The sequence below is a fragment of the Heterocephalus glaber genome, unplaced genomic scaffold, assembly GCF_053883595.1.
Source record: "Heterocephalus glaber isolate CG9 unplaced genomic scaffold, H.glaber_assembly_v1.0 deba00001465, whole genome shotgun sequence".
In the NCBI taxonomy this organism is placed as follows: domain Eukaryota; kingdom Metazoa; phylum Chordata; class Mammalia; order Rodentia; family Bathyergidae; genus Heterocephalus; species Heterocephalus glaber.
The window spans coordinates 4,224,484-4,245,393 of record NW_028258312.1 but is presented as its reverse complement, the minus strand read 5'-3'; the positions used below and the strand labels follow the sequence as shown (position 1 = coordinate 4,245,393).

At 36.0% G+C, this 20,910-nt stretch overlaps 1 protein-coding gene across 4 annotated transcripts in view; it reads left to right on the top strand.

Moving 5' to 3' along the window:
- The window catches only part of Camk4 (calcium/calmodulin dependent protein kinase IV), a 224,522-nt gene that overhangs the window by 127,080 nt on the left and 76,532 nt on the right, over positions 1 to 20,910 (top strand). For all 4 annotated transcript variants that reach the window (XM_004841772.4, XM_021255864.2, XM_021255863.2 and 1 more), the window contains 2 exons: positions 14,174 to 14,236; positions 16,147 to 16,229. In XM_004841772.4, the coding sequence (XP_004841829.1) occupies positions 14,174 to 14,236; positions 16,147 to 16,229 (146 nt within the window). The remainder of the gene's footprint in view (positions 1 to 14,173; positions 14,237 to 16,146; positions 16,230 to 20,910) is intronic.

Below are 20,910 nucleotides of genomic sequence, written 5' to 3'. Positions count from 1 at the left end.
GAATTTGCACCTTCCAAGTGAAACACTAGAAGGCCGATCTTTGCCTCTTGTCTATTTTTTGAGGAACCTGAGTTAAAGTATATTCTGTAAGTCAGCATTTCAGTAAAATATGTTTTTATAATTTAAAATCATTAGTAACAAAAACTACTTTTCTTCAAGGCATTATGTATTAATGGTATATCTTCTTCATTTCAATATTATATTACTGCCAGGATGATTTGTTAAAGACATCTGTTGATGGTTCTGAAGATGATAATTATGGTGGCCTTTGGAACCTGTTTTTAAGTGCCAGTAAAGGCTTCAGATTGCCCATTGACTTTTTCCCCATTGACTTTTGTGGCTTTCTTGACAGTTATTTTCTAGGAAACTATTCTGACTCCAAGTGGCAATGTGGAAGCTTAAACTCTCTATTGAGTTCCCAGGAGTTTGGAAGGGGAACTCGGAAATCAGAGAAAACCACTAACTTCTGGGGGATGGGGAAGGAATATTGGGAAAGTTGAAATGAGATGGCCGTCAAGACTTGGGATCTCCAAGATACAACACTTTTGGAAAGAACTGTCCCCCACATAGAGCTGTCTGGGAACTTCTGAGACAGTCTTTGAAAACACAACAAATAGTGCTCTGCCTATCCCTCAGACAGGATTTCCTATTCCCAGTTTAGTCTTATTCTTGACTTCACAGCAACTTATCTGTCCAATTCCGTTTTATCCTTATTTTCATTCAATTTTACCCTCTACTGGTTTCACTTTGATTCATAGTCCAGGTTTTGTCATTAATTTACTTTCCTTGGATGAATAATGCTTTCTCCCTATTTTGCTCTAAGCTCTTTCTTCTAAAATTCTAATATATTTCACTTTTTCTTAGCACCTGCTTAAAGCATTACCTCCATGACTTGGGCTCTGTTCAAGAGAACAGAAATGAGATTGTATTTGCATTTTTCTTTCATTTAAATTGTTCCTATGATTTTTCTTTTCTTTCTTTTTATTCTATCTTCAACAGTTTAATGTTTCCTTTTTGGAGCAGTTCTCAAATTTTGAAAAGACTTTCGAAGTCTTTAAACTCATAATATATTGAGAAGCCCAAATATTTACACATATTTACTGTATTATACATTAAAACTAACAGTGTTTAAATTTTTTATTTGTGTGGTCATTGCTATTCTAAATAGGAATCAATCACCTGGGTGGGGTTCAAGGTCTTAACCCAGCCTTTCCAGGAAATATCCCTGACTCCACCCTTACTGAAAATCCTTGTATGCTTGCTATGTGACTTGCTCCCTCACTTGACCCGCATTTAATCAATATTACTTAGGCGAGGATCAGTGGAATAGATTAGAAGATGCAGAAGCAACTCCAGACATACTCAGCCACCTCATCTTTGATAAAGGAGCCAACCACCCTCATTGGAGGAAAGATAGCCTATTTAATAAATGGTATTGGAAAAACTGGATTTCTACCTTCCAAAGATCAAAACTAGACCCATACCTATCACCAAGCACTAAACTAATATCGAAGTGGATTAAAGATATAAATGTTAAAACAAAAACACTAAACTTGCTGGATGATAAGGTAGGTAGAACTCTTGAAGACACTGGCATAGGAAAAGACTTTATGAACAAAACCTCAGTAGCATGGGTACTAGCACAAAGAATCAACAACTGGGATTTCATCTTAAAAAAAGCATCAGCACTGCAAGAGAAACCACCAACAGAGCTAAGAGACAATCTACAATCTGGGAAAAAATTTTTAGTAGCTGTACCTCAGACAAAGGACTACTATCTAGAATATATAAAGAACTGAAAAAAATTAGACCCCCCAAATATAAAGAACCAATTACAAATGGGCATCTGAAATGAATAAACATTTCTCAAAGAAGTAAAAGCAGCAAATAAGCATATGAAAAAATGTTCAACATCACTGGTCATATGAGAGATGCAGATGAAAACAACAATGAGATTCCACCTCACCCCAGAAATCAACCAGAAACAAATGCTGGTGGGTGTGTGGGGAAAAAGGAACCCTTCTCCATTGTTGCTGGGAATGCAGACTGGTGCAACCACCTTGGAAATCAGTATGGAGATACCTCAAAGAACTGAGGCTAGAGGTCCCATTTGACCTCTATTCCCCTGCTGGCTATCTTCCCAAAAGAATTAAAAGAATCATATTACACCGATATATGTGCATCCATGTTCATAGCGGCACAGTTCCTAATAGCTAAAGCTTGGCAATAGCCCAAGTGTCCATCAACTGGAAACTGGATAAAGAAGATGTGGGTTGTTTTTTTTTTTATAAAATGGAGTACTACTCAGCCATAAAGAATGAGAAACTAGAGCCATTTATAGCTAAATGGATGCATACTGAGGCCACACTCTTTTTTTTTTCTTTCCTTTAATTCTTTTTTTGGTACATTTTTGGTATGCAATATATTTAATTTATCATTGGGAACTTGTACCTTTACATGATGTATCTTGGTTCTTATTTTTTCCCCATTTCCTGCCCTCCCTCACCACCCCCTTCCCTATTTACAAAGACTTTGTTTCCTTTTTTTCCATTTCTCATAATTTTTCCTTTCCCTTCTTTCCTTTCCTCTACCCCTCCCAATTCCCTTACCCTTTCAAACTTTTCTTCCTATTTTGCATTATCAATTACTCATTTTAATCATTGATATATTGTAGGTATACAATATGATAATATTCATCATTGGAAATTTGCACCTTTACATAATCTCTCTTGGTTCTCATTTTTCCCCCTTCCCCTGCCTTCCCTTCAAAACCCTCCATCCTTCCCTATTTACAAAGACTTTGATTCCATTTGTCCATTTTCTCGTATTAATTCCATTCCCTTATTTCCTTTCCCCTACCCCTCCCACTTCCCCTTCCCCTTTGCCCCTTTTCTTCCTATTTCACATTATCTATTATGCCTTTGCTTCCTTGTTTACACTTTCAGTTTCTTACACTAGCAAAACTATTCAGTATTTACACATGTGAGTCCTATTTGTTTCACTTAAGATTATCGCCTCAATGTGCATCCATTTAGCTATAAATGTCTTTAATTTCTCATTTTTTATGGCTGAGTAGAACTCCATTTTATAAAAAACCCCACATTTTCTTTATCCAGTCTCCAGTTGATGCGCATTTGGGCTGCTTCCAAGTTTTAGCTATTACAAACTGTGCTGCTATGAACATGGGTGTGCATATATCACTGTGGTATGGTTCTTTTAATTCTTTGGGGAAGATACCCAGCAGGGGAATAGCAGGGTCAAATGGGACTTCCAGTCCTAGTTCTTTGAGGTATCTCCATACTGATTTCCAAGGTGGTTGCACCAGTCTACACTCCCACCAGCAGTGGAGCAGGGTTCCTCTTTCCCTACAGCCCTGCCAGCATTTGTTATTGGTTGATTTCATGATAGCAGCCATTCTTTCTTGGGTGAGGTGGAATGTCAACGCTGTTTTCATTTACATCTCTCGAATGACCAGAGATGTTGAACATTTTTTCATACGTTTATTTGCTATTTCTACAACTTTGTCTGAGAAATGTCTGTTCATTTCAGATGCCCATTTTTGGATTGGTTCTTTAAATTTGGGAGGTCTGATCTTTTGAAGTTCTTTATAGATTCGAGATAGTAGACCTTTGTCTGAGGAAGAGCAGGTGAGGATATTTTTCCCACATTGTGGATTGTCTCTTCACACTGCTGGTGGTTTCTCTTACTGTGCAGAAGCTTTTTAGTAAGAAGAGATCCCACTTGTTGATTGTTTGTGCTAGTTCATGGGCAACTGAGGTTTTGTTCATAAAATCTTTTCCTATACCAATGTCTTCAAGAGTTCTACCTAAACTCTGTTCCAGCCAGTTCAGCGTTTCTATTTTAATATTTAGATCTTTAATTCATTTTGATTTTAGTTTAGTGCATGGTGAAACATATAGATCTAGTTTTAATCTTTGACAAGTTGAAACCCAATTATTCCAGCACCATTTATTAAAGAGGCTATCATTCCACCAGTGAGGGTGTTTGGCTCCTTTATAGAAAATGAGATGGCTGAGTGTGTCTGGAGTTGTTTCTGCATCTTCTAATCTGTTCCACTGGTCCTCCGGTCTGTTTCTTTGCCAGTACCATGCTGTTTTTATCACAGTAGCTTTGTAGTATAGTTTCAAGTTATGGATTGTGATACCCCCCTGCCATGTTTCCTTTACTTAGAATTCCTTTTGCTATTCTGGGTCTCTTCTTATTCCAAATGAATTTTTGGATTGTTTTGTCAAGTTCCATGAAGTATGCTGCTGGGATTTCAATTGGGATTGCATTGAATCTGTATAGCAGTTTTGGAAGTATGGCCATTTTCACTATGTTGATCCTTCCTACCCAGGAGCAAGGGATGTCTTTCCATTTTCTGATATCATCTTCAATCTCTCTTTTCAGAGTGCCATAGTTTGCAGAGAAGAGGTCTTTGATTTCTTTTGTTAGGTTGAGTCCTAGGTATTTCAATTTTTTGGATGCCATTGTTAAAGGAATTGTTTGACCCACTTCTCTCTCAGTGAATCTGTTGTTCGTGTAGAGGAAAACTATTGATTTTTGTGTGTTGACCTTGTATCCACCTACTCTACTGAATTTGGTTATTAAGTCTAGAAGACGTTTGGTGGCATTCTTGGTGTCTTTTATATAGAGTATCATGTCATATGCATAATGACAATTTGACTTCTTCATTTCCTGTCTTTATTGCTTTTATTTCTTTCTCTTGTCTAATTGCAATGGCTAATGTTTCCAAAGCTATATTGAACAAGTGTGGTGATAGTGGACATTCTTGTCTTGTTCCTGATTTTAATAAGAAGGATTTCAGTTTTTGACCATTTAGTATGATGTTGGCTGTTGGTTTTTCACAGATGGCTTTTATCAGATTGAGATAGAGACCATCTATTCCAATTGTTGTAGGGTTTTTCTCATAAATGCATGTTGGATTTTGTCAAATGCTTTTTCTGCATCTATGGAGATAATCATATAGTTTTTGTCCTTGGCTCTATTGATGTAATGCATTATGTTGATTGATTTGCATATGTTGAACCATCCTTGCATCCCTGGGATGAATCCCACTTGGTTAGGGTGTATGATCTTCTTGAAGATCTTCTGCATTCTATTTCCCAGTATCTTATTAAGGATTTTTGCATCTATGTTCATTAGTGAGATTGGCCTATTGTTCTCTTTTTCAGGTGGGTCTTTCTGTGCTTTGGGGATCAAGGTGATGCTTGCTTCCAGGAATGAATTTGGGAGTATTGCTTCCCTTTCAATTTCACTGAAGAGTTTAAACAGTAGTGGCAGCAGTTCCTCTCTAAATGTCTTGTAGAATTCAACAGTGAAGCCTTCAGGACCCAGGGTTTTCTTAATTCGCAAGTTTTTAATTATATATTCAATTTCATTGGTTGATATTGGGTTGTTTAGAATTTTTAGGTCTTCTTTGTTCAGCTTTGGTAATTCATGTGTATCCAGGAATCTGTCCATTTCTTCTGTGTTTTCCAACTTACTGGCCTATAGGTTCTGGAAGTAGGTATTGATGATCCTCTGGATTTCTGCTGGGCCCCTTGTAATTTCATCCTTTTCATTCCTAATTGCATGGATTTGGGCCTTTTTTTTCCTTTTTTTGATAAGGTTGGCTAAGGGTTTGTCAATTTTGTTGATTCTTTCAAAGAACCAACTATTGGCTCCATTGATTTTTTTGTTTTGTTCTCTTAGTCTCCATTGAATTGATTTCTGCTCTGATCTTTATAAGTTCCTCCCTTGTATGAGCTTTGGGGTTGTCCTGATCTTCTTTTTCTAGAAACTTGAGGTTCAGCATCAGGTTGTTTAATTGGGCTCCTTCTGTTTTCCTAATATGTGTATTCACTGCTATGAATTTCCCTCATAAGACTGCTTTGATTGTGTCCCATAGATTCCGATATGTTGTAGTGTCACTGTCATTTAATTGAAGGAACTGTCTGATTTCTTCTGTAATTTCCTCTGTGACTCATTGGTTATTCAGTAGTGTGTTGTTCAATTTCCATGTGTTTATGAAATTTTTCCAGTTTCTTTTGCTATGGATCTCTAATTTCATCACTCTATGGTCTGATAATATACAGAGGATAACTTCAATTCCTTTACACTTCCCTAGATATGTTCTATGAGTGAGTATGTGGCCTATTTTGGAGAATAACCCATGTGCAGCTGAGAAGAATGTGTATTCTGATTTTGTGGGGTGGAAGACTCTGTAAACATCTGTTAAGTTCATTTGTTCAAGAATTTGATTGAGTTCTAGTATTTCATTATTTATTTTTTGTCTAGTTGATCTATCTATTTGTGACAGTGTGGCATTGAGGTCCCCCACTACAATTGTATTAGTGCATATATGACTTTTCATGTCTGTTAGTATTTGTTTTATATAGTTGGGTGCACTAGTGTTTGGTGCATAGATATTTATGATTGTCATCTCTTCCTCTTGGATTGTTCCCTTTACAAGGATGTAGTGTCCTTCTTTGTCTCTCTTAATCAGTGTTGGTTAGAAATCAACCTGATCTGCAAAGAGGATAGCTACTCCTGCTTTTGTTCAGGTTCCCGTTGCATGGAGTATTGTTTTCCCCCCTTTAACTTTCAGTCTATGAGTTTCCTTTTGAATTAAGTGTGTTTCTTGTATGCAGCATATTGTTGGATTTTGCTTCTTGACCCATTCTGCCAGTGTATTTCTTTTGATTGGTGAATCGAGACCATTAATATTGATGGTTATAACTGACACATACTGATTTATCATTGTCATGACTTTTTCTTTTTGTTGGATTCTCCCCCTTTACATTTAATTTTTTGTCATGCCTGATGGGTTCATTCTGCTGTGCTTCCTGGGGTTGTGATCCTCATTATCTGTTCCTAGGATATTGTCTAAAATTTTTTGGAGTGCTGGTTTGGTATTCACGAAGTTCCTAAGGTGCTCTTTGTCCTGAAAGTATCTTATTTCTCCATCAATTTTGAAAGATAGTTTTGCAGGGTGCATCAATCTGGGTTGGAGGCTGTTTTCCTTTAGGGCTTGGAATATGCCACTCCAAGCTCTTCTTGCCTTGATGGTTTGCATTGAGAAGTCTGCTGTGATTCTGATGGGCTTTCCTTTGTATGTGATTTGTTTCTTTTTTCTAACTGCTTGTAGAACTTTGTTCTTCTGTTGTATTTCTGGAATCGTAACCATTATATGCCTATGTGTAGATTTTTTTGATCAAGGCTATTTGGAGTCCTATATGCCTCACTTATCTGTATGTCAAGCTCTTTTCCCCTGCTTGGGAAGTTTTCTGCCATTACTTCTGTGAACAGTTTTTTTTATGTCATCTGCACTCTCTCTTGTTTCTTCTTTGACTCCAGTCAGTCTTATGTCATTCTTCTTTGCACTGTCTAGCAGCTGCTGGATTGATTTCTCATGGTCCCTTACTATTTTAAAGCAATTTTTCTTTTCCTGGTCACTTATTGCAATCTTATCTTCCTTATCTGTAATTCTGTCCTCACATTGGCTCATCCTGCTGTGTAGACTTTCAATGGAGTTTTTGATCTCCTGGAAATCTACTTGCATCTGTTTTATGGATTCCATTTGTTTCCTGTGTTGGGATTCCATCATGTTCCTCACCTCCTCTCTAGATTTATTAATCATGTCTCACACTAGGAGCACAATCTCTGCTGTTACCTGAAAAATTATTTCTGATTTCATTTTTTCGAGATCCTCTTTTGTTGCCAGTTCAGAGAGTCTAGGTGGTTGAGTATCAGAGTGTTCCATCTCATTTCCCTTTGGGGTTGCTGTAGTTGATCTGGAAGCTTGGTTTTGGGATTTGTTTATGTGTCCTCTCATTTTGAGCTGGGGGGGAGGATTCTGTTTGTACCTGCATGGCTCACCTCCTTTGATCTGGGAGTGGTGGGACAGCAGCCCAGAAGCCCCTTCCTCTGGGCCGGGCGGAGGCCATACTCTTAAATGAAATAAATGGGATACACATGTGTAAATACCAAATAGTTTCTCTAGTGCGAAAAACTGAAAGTGTAAATAAAGATTAAAATGAGTAAAATGAATAATTGATAATTTGAAATAGGAAGAAAAAATCCAAAGGGGTAGGGGAGGTGGGAGGGCAAGGGGAAAGGAAAGAAGGGAAAGGAAAAATTATGAGAAAAGAAAAAAATTGTAAACAAAGTCTATGTAAATACAGAAGGGTGGAGGAGGTGAAGGCCGCACAGGTAATGGGGAAAAAATAAGAACCAAGATACATCATGTATAGGTACAAACACCCAATGATAAATGTAAACATGTTGTATACCTAAAATGTATCAATAAAAGCATTTAAGCAAAACAAAAAACAAAAAACAAAAACATTACCTCAGTGATTGTACTTATAGTCTTATGGGTTGGTCATGATTTTGTCCCACCTCATGCCCACCTTGTAAATTTCCATTGGGTCTTATAGTTTTGTGCCATTTTGTACCTGCCTCCCCACATGGCTTTGCTGTATAAAACATGTTTGAAAAGTGGAGTGGGCAGGCATCCCACTTTCTAGTCCCCCTTCTGTCTCTCTTAAGCAGAAGTGTTCTTTCTCCCAATAAATTTTCGTACTCTTAAAAAAATAAATATGTAAAATAAAATAAAATTTTTATTAGTTTTTTAAATGGCAATAATAAGCCCAATAAAATTTTAAATGACAATAGTAAGTTCATTAAATTTTGACACAAAATTTTTAGTAAAAATACTACTGTCCAAATTAAAATTTTAAAAAATATAATATCTATATCTATATCTTGATATCTATAGATACATAGTGGGTGACATTGTTTTGTTAAATCTCTTTACTATCTGGCTTAATAAAATACAGCTTAAATTTTATCTAATTCTGCATTCCATTTGTTGTAACTTATTGTTTTGTTTGAAACATATAAAAAAATTCTAACCAAATATATGAAATTATAAAAGGGAGAACCTTGTGTATTCCCTAGAAGGCCCTTCTAGGACCGAGATTTTGAGGTGAAAAACAATGTTATAGAGTATATTGGAAAATAATTTTTTTTTTGAAAATTGTTGTTGAAGGAAAGTTAATTCTGAATTCAAAACAACGAGCACACCAAAAGATTGTTATCCAAAGGTTTTTGCAATCTGACCTATTCTGAATGTTTCTGGAACTTAAATAATGAGTTCTCTCAAAGAACTAAAAAATTCATCCTGATATGTAATATTTGCTACAAGATTTTTCAAAATGATCTTTGTATTAGAAAATATTTTGTTGAGTATACATTATAATGTGAAAAAAGAAAGGATCCCACTACTTACAATTATTTTACATTGATCAGAAATATATGAAAGCAGAAGAGAAGACCCTATGTTACATTAACTCAAAATCTACAGTCAGAAAAATAAATCCTAATAATCTTAATTTAGTATTAGGAGCTCATGTTTTTAAAATTTTCTAAAGCATCATACAGCAATAAAAAACATATTTCACATTAGCAAGGAAATCATTGTTGACCTGAAGAGGGGAAAGTAATGAAAATAATATGCATTATAAAATAGCAGTTACGCAGAGTAAACAAGTCTAGAAATCCAAAGTGCAACATGAACACTGTCGGGAATAAAATTGTACTGTATGTGGGATTCATTTTAAAGGATTGGATTTTAGCTGATCATGTCACAAAAACAAGAAAATAAACTGTGAGGTGATGACTATATTAATTTTCTTTGCTATAATAATTTTTTACTATCTATATACATCTTATGTTGTTTTTCTTAAATACCTAAAGTTTATTAAAAAATATCCTATATCAGAATTTTCTCTAACAGTATCTGCATTAAACTGAAAATGTGAGGAAAAAGCTCTTTGAAAGAGATCTATCAGTGGCATCTGAGTGTTCTGGCAATATCACTCTTGTTTCAGAGATATCTCATTTGGTTTAAGTGGAACTTCTCTTGCTGAATGGAAAATTTTCATGAAACTTAAAAGTTTTCATCAACAGAATCTCATTTGATTACTGAACTTCTTCCTGGACTATGCTATCTGTAGCCCGTGGATGGCTGACATCATGGACTGGCAATCAGCAGCCCTTATCACACCATTTCCATGTTCCCTGTGCACACTCCAGCGGACAGTTCATTTTATATTGACAACACTGTGGTTTTCCTAATGACTACTAATGTAAAAAAAAACTTTTATAGTAAATCCACTGCTTACACATAGAAGTATTTCAGCTCATAGAAAATGAACTTCCACTGAACAGTTGAGCTTTTTAAACAAAACTTACATTCTTCCTTATAGTTTTTCACTATTCTTAGAAGACATTATGTGGATTAGTCTCATCCACCAAATTAGATTGAAATATTCTGCTGAGAAAGACCTTATTTTGTTTGCTTTTTCATATGGCCAACAGTGTTTAATATGGAGCTGAGCCCATGTGCTATATATTTATTATACATACATTAAAGAATAAATTAAAAAATTTTTGAATCTTCAGTTCCATGGATTACGTGCTCTTAAGATCAGTTTCTTTTATTTTTTCTGTTTCAGAGCTTTTGCGAATATGATGAAAACTTTGTATTCCCTTCTGTTCCACAAAGCACAAAGATTTCAAATTTCAACTCCAACCTTTTGTATTGACCAGAGCCAACATTTTCCCATACTGCCTTACCATCTTCATCTTATATAACTACCATCAAAACAATTGACAAGCACTCCATAGCAGATTTGAGGTACATATGCTACCTCATCTGCTAGACTCATTTGGCAACTAAGCAATTGCCCTACATATTTTTCATTATGTATTCAAAAATATTTCTAGGAAAAAATTAAATTATTAGTTTGTAGGGTCTATGTGAGCTACTGCTAAGTAGTGAAAACTGTGAATGTTAAATCTACTGATGACAAGTTACTATAAATTAATAAGAATTAATAAATGATTTGTTGACTAGGCTGGGACATGGAAGAAGCAGAAAAAAAGAGCACTTCCAAATTTTATGAAAATTTAGAAGGAAGGGAACAAATATTAAAAATAATCAGTTTTTCAGGACAACCAAACCTCTTCATCCCTCTCAACTCCAGTCAAGGAGAGAAACCTTGAAGTTGCTTGCTCTTGTGGCATAGTTACACATTTCTTACATGTAGAAGTAGACAGAAAATAATGAGAATACTACCCAAGGTTGGCATACAATGTAGTCAGAAGAGTCTCTTTTCGCTTTGAAATGTGAGACTAAACAGTAGAGACTTGGAGCTTCTGTTACCATGTTTGTTGCCATTTGTAAAGAAGAGAGTCAGAGACACATGTGGCAGGGTGAGGGGATACATTGTTTGAGTGTGAACCTCTGGATTTTGCTGTGTCCTTAGATCTACTCTGACTTTCAAGTTACATGTGCAAATAAATTCCCTTTTTGGCTGAAGCAAGTTTGAACTATGAGTTTGTTACTTGACACTGAAAAATTTTTGGCCAATGCAAAACCTGTCTGAATTGGGAAAAGCAGCTACACTTTAGTGTCTGAGAAAAACTGGTGAGGCAGCTCTGAAAGTTTTTGAGGCATAGAGGACTAGATATATCAAGATGTATGTCTTCCTTTATTCCTTCACTGTGAAAGCCCCAGAGCCTATCAATGTGTTATACAGTCACTTGCATTAGGTTGTTTCTTATGAAATTGTTTTTCTCTGTTCACAGTTAACGCTAATAGTAGCTGCCCTATATTAAAAGGGACAGATCAACTCATCCACCCTTCTTTTAAGTCAGACTTTATAGCTGATGTTACATTTTTTTTTTTTTGGTACCGGGGATCGAACTCAGGACTGATGTTACGTATTTTTATGGAATGACATGCACCCTTTAAAAAATAGGCTGGGTTACACAGATTGACATCCATCCAAAATATCTAGAATGTTTTTGTTTTATAGAATTGCGGATTCATTTTAATTGTTTGATTTTTGTTGGCAAGAATATCTTAAAACACTGAGCTTCCTAGCTGACTACAATGAATAATCAAAAATTTTTTATAGCTTAGGAAGCTTTACCATGACTGTATGACTGTCTAATGCTTTATTATGCATTGTGGTGAAAAAGACTCTTGAAATAAAACCTCTGATTGGAATGGGGGTTCTTTACTATCTCCTTAGAAACATTTTCTTTCTCATAAAAACTAAAAGCATTGATAAATGGTGACTAACCTCATTAAATAAGACATTCTAGGGGGTTATATGTCAGAGAAAATATAAATATATTTGTCTTAGTTACTTTCTTGTCACTGATGCATACTACCTGACATCCACAACTTAAAGAAGGAAAGGTTTATTTGGGCTCACAGTTTTGAGATTTCAGTCAATAGTCAAGTGGCTCCAAGACAGGCTGGCATGGCAGAGGGGCCTAGCAGAGGTGAAACAGTTCATGGCATGGCGGGGGTTGGGGGGGGTGGCAAAGAGAGAGAGGAAAGGGAGAAGCAGGAATGAGATAAACACTTCCAGGCCACACTCCCAGTGACCTACTTCTTCCAGCCAGATCCCACCTCCTAACAGCCAGTCAGCTACAAACTCATAAGTGGACTAATCCATTGATGGGTATGATGCCCCTGTGATCCAATTACCTCCCCAAATCCCCATGTATGAGCACATGCGGCTTTGGGGGGACATTTAGATATAAACCATGAAAATATTTATATGATGCAACTAAGGACAAGAATGTATAAAATTTGTATTAATCCTTTGAGTATCTTTTCTTTATTTTCAAATAATGTGTGCTTGTTGGTTAACATTTTCATCAGAGAATAAAAATTAAATGAATGAGTGTTGTTCTTCATCATCTTAATATTGTGATTGATTATCACCATTGAAAAGAAATTGGGGGCCAGGGATTTTACTCAGTGGTTCCACCACCTCCATTGCAAGCACAAGGTCCCCAGTTCCATCTCTGGTACCAAAAGAAAAGGAATTGGATTTCTTGTCAAGCCCACCCTTTCTTCCTCAGGAAAAGTAACTTAAAGACTTAAAGCATAGAACCCATTCTTCATTAAAATCAGTCTTTGAATATGTCCCTAGTCTGGCTGTGAAGTGTATATAAACTTCCTCATACTTATTTCTAAACATGTGAACTCTGCTAGTCCAAAGATTCTAGGTGACTCATACGGTAAAATCTACAGTAAGAGTGCAGGTACTAGCCATTCATTATTTTGATGGATTTCATCAACAGAGGTGTACACTCAAACATTTCCATGTACGTATGACTTTTAGAGATATGAAACTCCCATTTATTGTGATTAAGAGTTAATCATGGTCTTAAAGGAGGAATCAGCCTTAAGTTTGAAAATGGCAAATTAAATGATCATTGTCCCAAATACAGTCAAGTAGTGAACTAACTAGTGTTCTTTAATGGCCAGCAAAAGAAACTAATTTTTGATAACAAGGGAAAAAGGAAATGTAGTGGCTCATATGATAGAAAGTTCAAAGGCAAAATAGTTCGCACATGGCTGAATTCAATGAATTAAGTTATATGAACAGTAATCTTCAGATTTCAGCAGTATTTTTTTCTTTTTCTGGCTTTATTTTCATTGACATCCATATGTTACTTTTTTAAAAACAGTCACTGGTAGAAACAGTGTCTATCTCCTTTGCTCTCATAATTTCAGAGAAAAAGAGAATGCCTCTTTGACAATTATTTGAGCACAATGAGAACTCTCCGGAATGACTTAGGTCTGCTGATATCCTTGAAGCCATCCAGATCCAGAGAACAGGACACTCTGATTGGTTGGTCTGGGTTATGTACCACCGCTGTGTGAGGAGAGCAGGTGAAGTGATGACACCTCCCCTGGATTTCAGTCAGAGACTTACACAAGTGAAAGAAAGAAAAGGATGAGGTGTGGGTTGAGATGAACTTGTACCTTGGTGGTAACAGTGGTGATGATGACTTCAGTTAAGAAAACAGGGCGGGGGGTGGGGAGATGCTATGAAAGAGATTTCATAAGTTTTGATACTTTTGAGTTCTGGCTCTACTCTGTGTCTGAAGCAGAGGTAAGACACACAGCTGGAAAAGAAAGGGAGGAAAAGACCTAAGAAACAAGCTTGGGAATTGGCTTCTGCCAATAGTCTAGCATGCTCAGGTGGTTAATGCTTTATGTAATCTCTGCTGCAATGAAGATTTTTTTTCCTAAGATGGAAGTTTCTTTCAGTTTATCTCTTATTTTGCCTTCTAGGTGGACAAGAAAATTGTAAGAACTGAGATAGGAGTTCTTCTTCGCCTCTCACATCCAAACATTGTAAGTGGTTTTTCACCTACTATTTCAAGTACTTTCCAAAGCTATTAAATGGAATTGTTGTTCTTTGTTGTCCATGTGGATAACGAGAAGAAAATTCTCTCACTTTGGGGAGCCATCGTGGCCTAGTTTTTGTCTTCATCTCATCACATTTTCAATAATTTGGCTGCAAAAATTTACATATCTATTTAGTCAGTTCCAAAATGGATGGATAAGCTATGTACACCACCTTTATTTTTATGCATAAAAGGATGAAAATGGGAGAATTTTATTTCATTCTAATACATTACTGGCTTTCTTCCTCTTTTATGTGGTTATCTTATTAACATGCCACTGCCGAAAAAGCCTGTGAAGATAATACATTGCTCTCCAAAGCGATTTCAGTCTCCTTTGAGGGAGTATCTGCTTCAGAAACAATGTGAGAATGCAAACAAATGATGCACTTGAATGAGAAAATAAAATGTCCTCAGAAGCTCTGCTTTAGGCTGTGTCCAGACAAAGCCATCGAGGGAAATGTCCAGTGAAAAGCTTTTTGGAACCATTGAAGTGAAAAAGAACAAAATCATTTTCCAAACCATAACTTCATTTTATGAATTAAGCCATCTACTTAAAAAATATTTTACTGTCTTCTCTGAGAAAGCTGTAATGTCTGAGAGAATGATCTGCAATGCTTAGGCTTAAGGCAAAGTACTTAAAACTTTATGAGTTGGGGATGCGTTTAGCTATAAATAGCAAGTATTCTTCTTAAAAGAGACTAGAAGGCAGGCAGCTCCTAGCATTGATTCAGTTTTCCAATATCACCATCCAGGACCCAGACACTGCTCACCCTACATCTTGCCATCTGCAGTGTATTAATTTTCACCCTCTGCTTTTCCTTCATGGTTCTAAAATGGCTGCTCCACGGTTTTCAGGTGTTCAGTTTAGATTCAAGTAAGATGATTAAGAAAGACCTTACCAGCAGAGACAGGTAAGAAGAGATAATTTCCTCAGAAACTACAGTGACTGAATTCTGTTCAACTTTTATTGGCCAGAACTGGTCACAAAATCATCCTTAACTGCATGAAGGCCAATAGAGTGGGAAATTTATCATAAATGGCTTAGACCAATCATGATCCACAATGTGGGATGAGGTGCTTTAATCCCTAAACAAAATCGGTGTTCTATGTGCAATAAAGTAGGGAGAAAGGCTTGGGATAGGCAACTAACAAAATTTACCATACTCAGTCACTATTTTTATGTTATCTATTTCTTCTTTCCAAAGAAAAGCCAATGTGGAATTTTCCTCAAGTGTGCATAAGTCCTGGCCACTAGAGTCCCAGATCTATAGAGAAAAAATATTTCAAATTGGTTGAAATATCTCAAATCTGAGTGTGATGAAATACTGATGTGGTTAATCCTATCTCTGCCATCGCTCGTTTCCAAGAACCCCTTCGCCCATCAGCAATGTATTGGCTCTTGAGGACATTCATTCTGGTGCAGACTTTAACCTAGTCCTGCCCAGGCTCAGACCCCTAACTCAAAGTCCCTTGTTACAAAAAGAAAAGCACTTTGTGTGTCTACCAACAGTGATGCTTTTAAAGGTTTTAGGAAGTTGGTGTTTTGTTTTCGATTATAGACTAATTCAGAAATTGAAATATTCTGGAAAACTTTAGGAAGTGTTTCTAGGGCAGTTATCAAAAGGAAAAATGTTAAAATTCAATAGAACCTTTGAAAAAAATGAGATAATAGATAATATCCACAATCCAGAAAGCAAATGATAAATATATACTTGATACTAGAACGAAGGGCTTTTATTAAAAATCACTGAATATATCAGTATTGCAGTGTTGTTTTAGCCATAATTTTAGATATTTTCAAGAAAGGTGAAAATAAGGAATCTATGATGTTCTTTTTTATGTATATCTTTCCCCCAGATAAAACTTAAGGAAATATTCGAAACCCCTACAGAAATCAGCCTGGTCCTAGAACTCGTCACAGGAGGAGAGTTATTTGACAGGTGAGTTGGATGTGGAAATCTAACCACAGAAATGTTTGCTTTGGGTCAACAAAAAATATCGTAGGCAAAACTATCCTGAAATTTTTCATAATAAAAGATCATGCTAGTGTATCATTTCTTTCTAAAAAATCCTCAAAAAGGATGTTGAAGAAAGGTGGATGGTATTCAACAAAATATAAGAATTTGGGATACATAGCAAATAAAAAGAGAAATTGTGCACTATCAATCTTTGCAAGTGTTGACTTAACTAATAAAAAGTAAAATTTCTAAATTATATTAAATTTAAACTAAATAGTAATATATATGGGAATATTAGAAAATATTTGAGGAAAATTATAGAAATTAAAGCATATATTATAATTGTGTTCTTTGCTATGATCCAAAAACACAAAAATCAACACTCTTCAAATGATTATTTTAATACCTACTTTCTTTCATTGTCCATTTTAAAAGTTCTATGTTTCAGAGTAAAAAGTGTTCTGTTTTGCTAATTTTAACCGATTTTGTGTGTTCATAATTCATTACTCAAAGCAGAGGTTCCAAAATGGGGAAAGGGAGGATGCCTTAAATCTGGCAGAACGTAAGAAAAATTAAGGCTCCATAGTTTTCCTAACTTCCACATCTAATCAGGAGAATACCCCTTCCCCTCATGGCTTTTGGGAGCCTTTTGCTGTGATCGTCATGGTAATCAACAAAGAATGGAATTGACAGAAGATAAAGAGACAAGGTGTGTCTTAGAAATGGGAGGAAGCCATGCACTGATGTTAAGGTCTTGGTTAAAGATCAGAATAGCACAGAATTGGGCTATCTTGTAAGGAAAAGATAGAAGAGAGACTGAAGACCTGGCTCATAGTAAATTCTCCATAAACATTTTCTGAATGAGTGAATGAATGAGCAGCTGGTAAAGTGAGTACACTCTGAGGAGAAAGAGAGCTAAAGGAGTTTGGTGTTGATTGTTTCGGGAGAAAAACACCTCTTCCTACTATGGTTTGAATATTTATATTGCCCCAAATTTATAAACTGAAATAATCACCCTCAAGCCAGTGGTATTTGGAGGTGAAAACATTTGTGAGGTATTTAGGTTTTAAGGGTAATGCCCTTACAGTGAGATTAGTGCTCTTATAAAACAGGCCTGAAAGAGACTAGTCCCCTTCTTCCATGTGAGGGACACAGTGGAAAAGCTCTGTCAATGATAAAGCCAGCCCTTACTAGACACTGAATCTGCTGATACCATGAACATGGGCTTCCCCACTTCAACAATTGTGAGAAATAAATGTTTGCTGTATATAAGCCACCTAGATAATGACACTTTCTTCTAACTACCCAAAGGAACTAAGACATCTTTCTTCCCCCTGGCTGAATCTCCTCTCTCACCAAGCACTTCCAAATGTATCCACATGGTTTTGCAAAGGTTTCGTATGCTTTTAACATCACCTAAAAGAAGATTTGAATCTTTAAATGGGAAGGAATAAAATAGTTGAGCTTGATTGGAACTACATGTATCTTAAACGTGTCCAATTGTGTGTGTGTGTTTGTGTGTGTGTGTGTGTGTGTGTGTAAGAGAGAGAAAGACCAATAATGCCATCAAATGGATTGGTCCACTGATGAAGTTACAGCCCATGCGATCCAATCACTTCCAAAAGTCCTACATCAGAACTTAGGAGTGCATTTGATCCAAACCATAACAGGTAGACTTAAAAAGTATAACATCTGCAGTTTTTTATGAAGAATAATCATCCAAATTAAAGAAGTGGGGATCAGTAGCCTTGATTAGTTCCATAGACTCACAATTCTGAATCTTGACTCTACTGCTCAAGAATGAGTAGCCAGCCTAGGTTGATTTACTTAACCTCTCTGAACCTCAGAACAAACTTGAAGCTGTTCTATGCTGCTAAGAAAGTTTAAATAAACTGAATCGACTGAAAGATTAGATAGTTTTGGTTCTAAAGCCATCATGTTCTCACATACTTAGACCAAGCTCCTCTGGACTAACTTATTTGGGTATTGCCAAAATTTTCCTACAATGGCTCCTTTTTTGCTATCTCTTTAGTTGATCTTTTTCATGGACATATTCCTTATTTAGGTACATTGATAAAGTTAGTTTCTTGCCAGATGCTGCTGGTGTTGGAACTAAGAGATTTCTCTAAGGAGGCCTTGCATATTTCCCTGCTAATTATGGTATATTAGAGAAAAATCTCATGTTCTTTAATTGTAAATAATTGATGACAGGAAGCTACCATCTATCTACCAATAGCACTTACTATTTACCTATCTACTTTTATTTGTTTGAATAAACTTGGAATCAAGAATCTCTACTTCCCTTCTTCTCAAGATTTCTTTTATGGAGGAATTTGGAATGGAATTTAATTCAGCCCCTAAAAAAATAAAAAAACCAAAATGACATTGATAAACTTCATTGCAGAGATTAAATAGATGAAATATTCGTATTTAACAGAAGAAAGCAAAACATGGCAGACAGCCAGTAAAGCACTCAGCCACTTTACAAACTCTTAGTGGTTTTAGAAGATAAACTTTTCCCTCGATATTGTTCACATCATTGACAAAGCTAAGGTGAATTTGGCTTCTCCATTAAGTTACTTAATCTGTAGTTATCTTAAAATTGTATCAAGCTGAAAATGTATGCTGAATTATCATCTAATCTATTGGGCTTATTTTTTTCCTGGTGGCTTAAAAAATCATAAACCAGACTCTTTTTCATGTACTTAAGTCAAACTCAAATTTATTTAGTTGTCACAATAAGACTACATTCCTGGGGCGGGGGATTTAGCTCAGTGGTTCCACCACCTGCCCTGCAAGGGCAAGGACCAGAGTTCAATCCCTGGTACAAAAAAAAAAAAAAAATTTCATTCCCAGTCTAATGAATACTGTAATAATACCTAATGAATGAACTGATGGAACAAGTGATGAAGAGATAATCATGTTAGTCTATTGCAGTCAAACTGGTTGTATTTCATTAGCAAAGGATGTACTGTATGATGCTTATAAAAAATTAAACATAGTTAAAATCCAAGTAGAATCTGCTCTTTCATGTAGAATTTAAATAGTAAGTTACATAGGAGAAATTATTAGAAATTTTGGAATGCAATCAGTGCTTTTTGTTTCCAAGAAAAAATATATACCTATATGTGTGTGTGTGTGTGTGTACACACACACACACACACACACACACAGTTATGAGGTCATGGGAAGAAGAAAGCTCCCAAAGTTTTCTATTCAGTCCTCAATATGATCACAATTATTTTTAATTCTTTTATTGGTACATTTTAGGTATACAGTATGCTTACATTTATCACTGGGTGCTTGTACCTGTACATGATGAATCTTAGTTCTTATTTTTTTCCTCATTACCTGTAAAACTTCAACATCATTTTCTTTGAAGTTTTTAACATGGTCTGAAGTCATTTGCCTTAAGAGTCCATTTTTAGAGTTTTTTCTTTTTTGTTTTTTGTAAAAGCTTTTTTTTTTTTTTTTGGTACCAGGGATCAAACTCGGGTCCTTGCGCTTGCGTAGCAAGTGGTAAAACCACTGAGCTAAATCTCCGTCCCCATTTTTAGAGTTTTCTGTTTTGTTTTCAGAAAATAATTGTGTTTTACGGCAACTAATTAAACAGTATCCCTAGTTTGCTAATTAAAGTATTTTTTTCTGACTTTTACCTGATAACTCTAATTTATGAATATTTTGCAAATTCTTTGTCTTGGTTTTTCTGCTTTTTTCTATTGCTTTTGCTTGCCAGAGACAAAAATTATGTACAAAAGGTTATAATTTGAAGCTCTGAAAGTTATTTCTTTTCAAAAGGGTGTGTTTTCTTTTGTCCTGACCATCGTTTAAGGTAAGGAAGACATCACTGTAATATAATCAGGGATTGGGCTGATTCAAAGCTGGGCTTTCTAAGGGCTTGTCTATTTCATACCAGTTCCTACTTAATAAGGTTTTGCTCTTTAAGGGCCCCAACTTTAATCTGGGAGATTTTCCCAGGGCTGCCTTCCTCTCCGTGAGAAGGCCAGAAGCTCTGTTCACTTCTTGGCCCAGTCAGCCGGTGCTTTAGAGCCAGTAAATGCCTTCCTAGGGACTCCAAGCCACCTGGGGCCAGATTTGCTATGCTAGGTTTTCTTCTTTCCTGCATCATGGTTTCTAAATTCTTCAATTCCTTGGTAGCTTTCTGATGTTTACAAGTAGATGTTTTTAAATATTTTATTTAGCTTGTTCTCAGTGTTCTTGCCTAGAGGCTTGTCTAATCACCATTGCTGAGAGCAGAAGTTCACATGAGGTTTTAACTCATTCACAGATATTAGTGTGTTTTCCTCTTTCAAAAAATCCAACCTTTTTGGGGGAAGCTAGAGGAAAAGCAATTCCTATATTATGCAGCTGTGGAAACTGAGAATTGGTAAAGATAAATGATCTTCCCAAAATAGGTGGCCAGATCGTCTATTGGTCCAACCATTTCCTCTTTCCATCACCTCGCTTGCTTTCTTATGAAATCCAGTCAGTCTCTTTCACTTCATGTTGAAAAGAATAAACTACTGCTTATTTTATTTATCAAGAATCAAAGATGTAATTGGTTCTATGTAGAGCAGTATTTACTTCACTCAAAAACTCTTCAAATTTTGGAATGTACCGTCATCCATGTTTTTTTCAAATGCATAAGCTAAAGGAGATATTG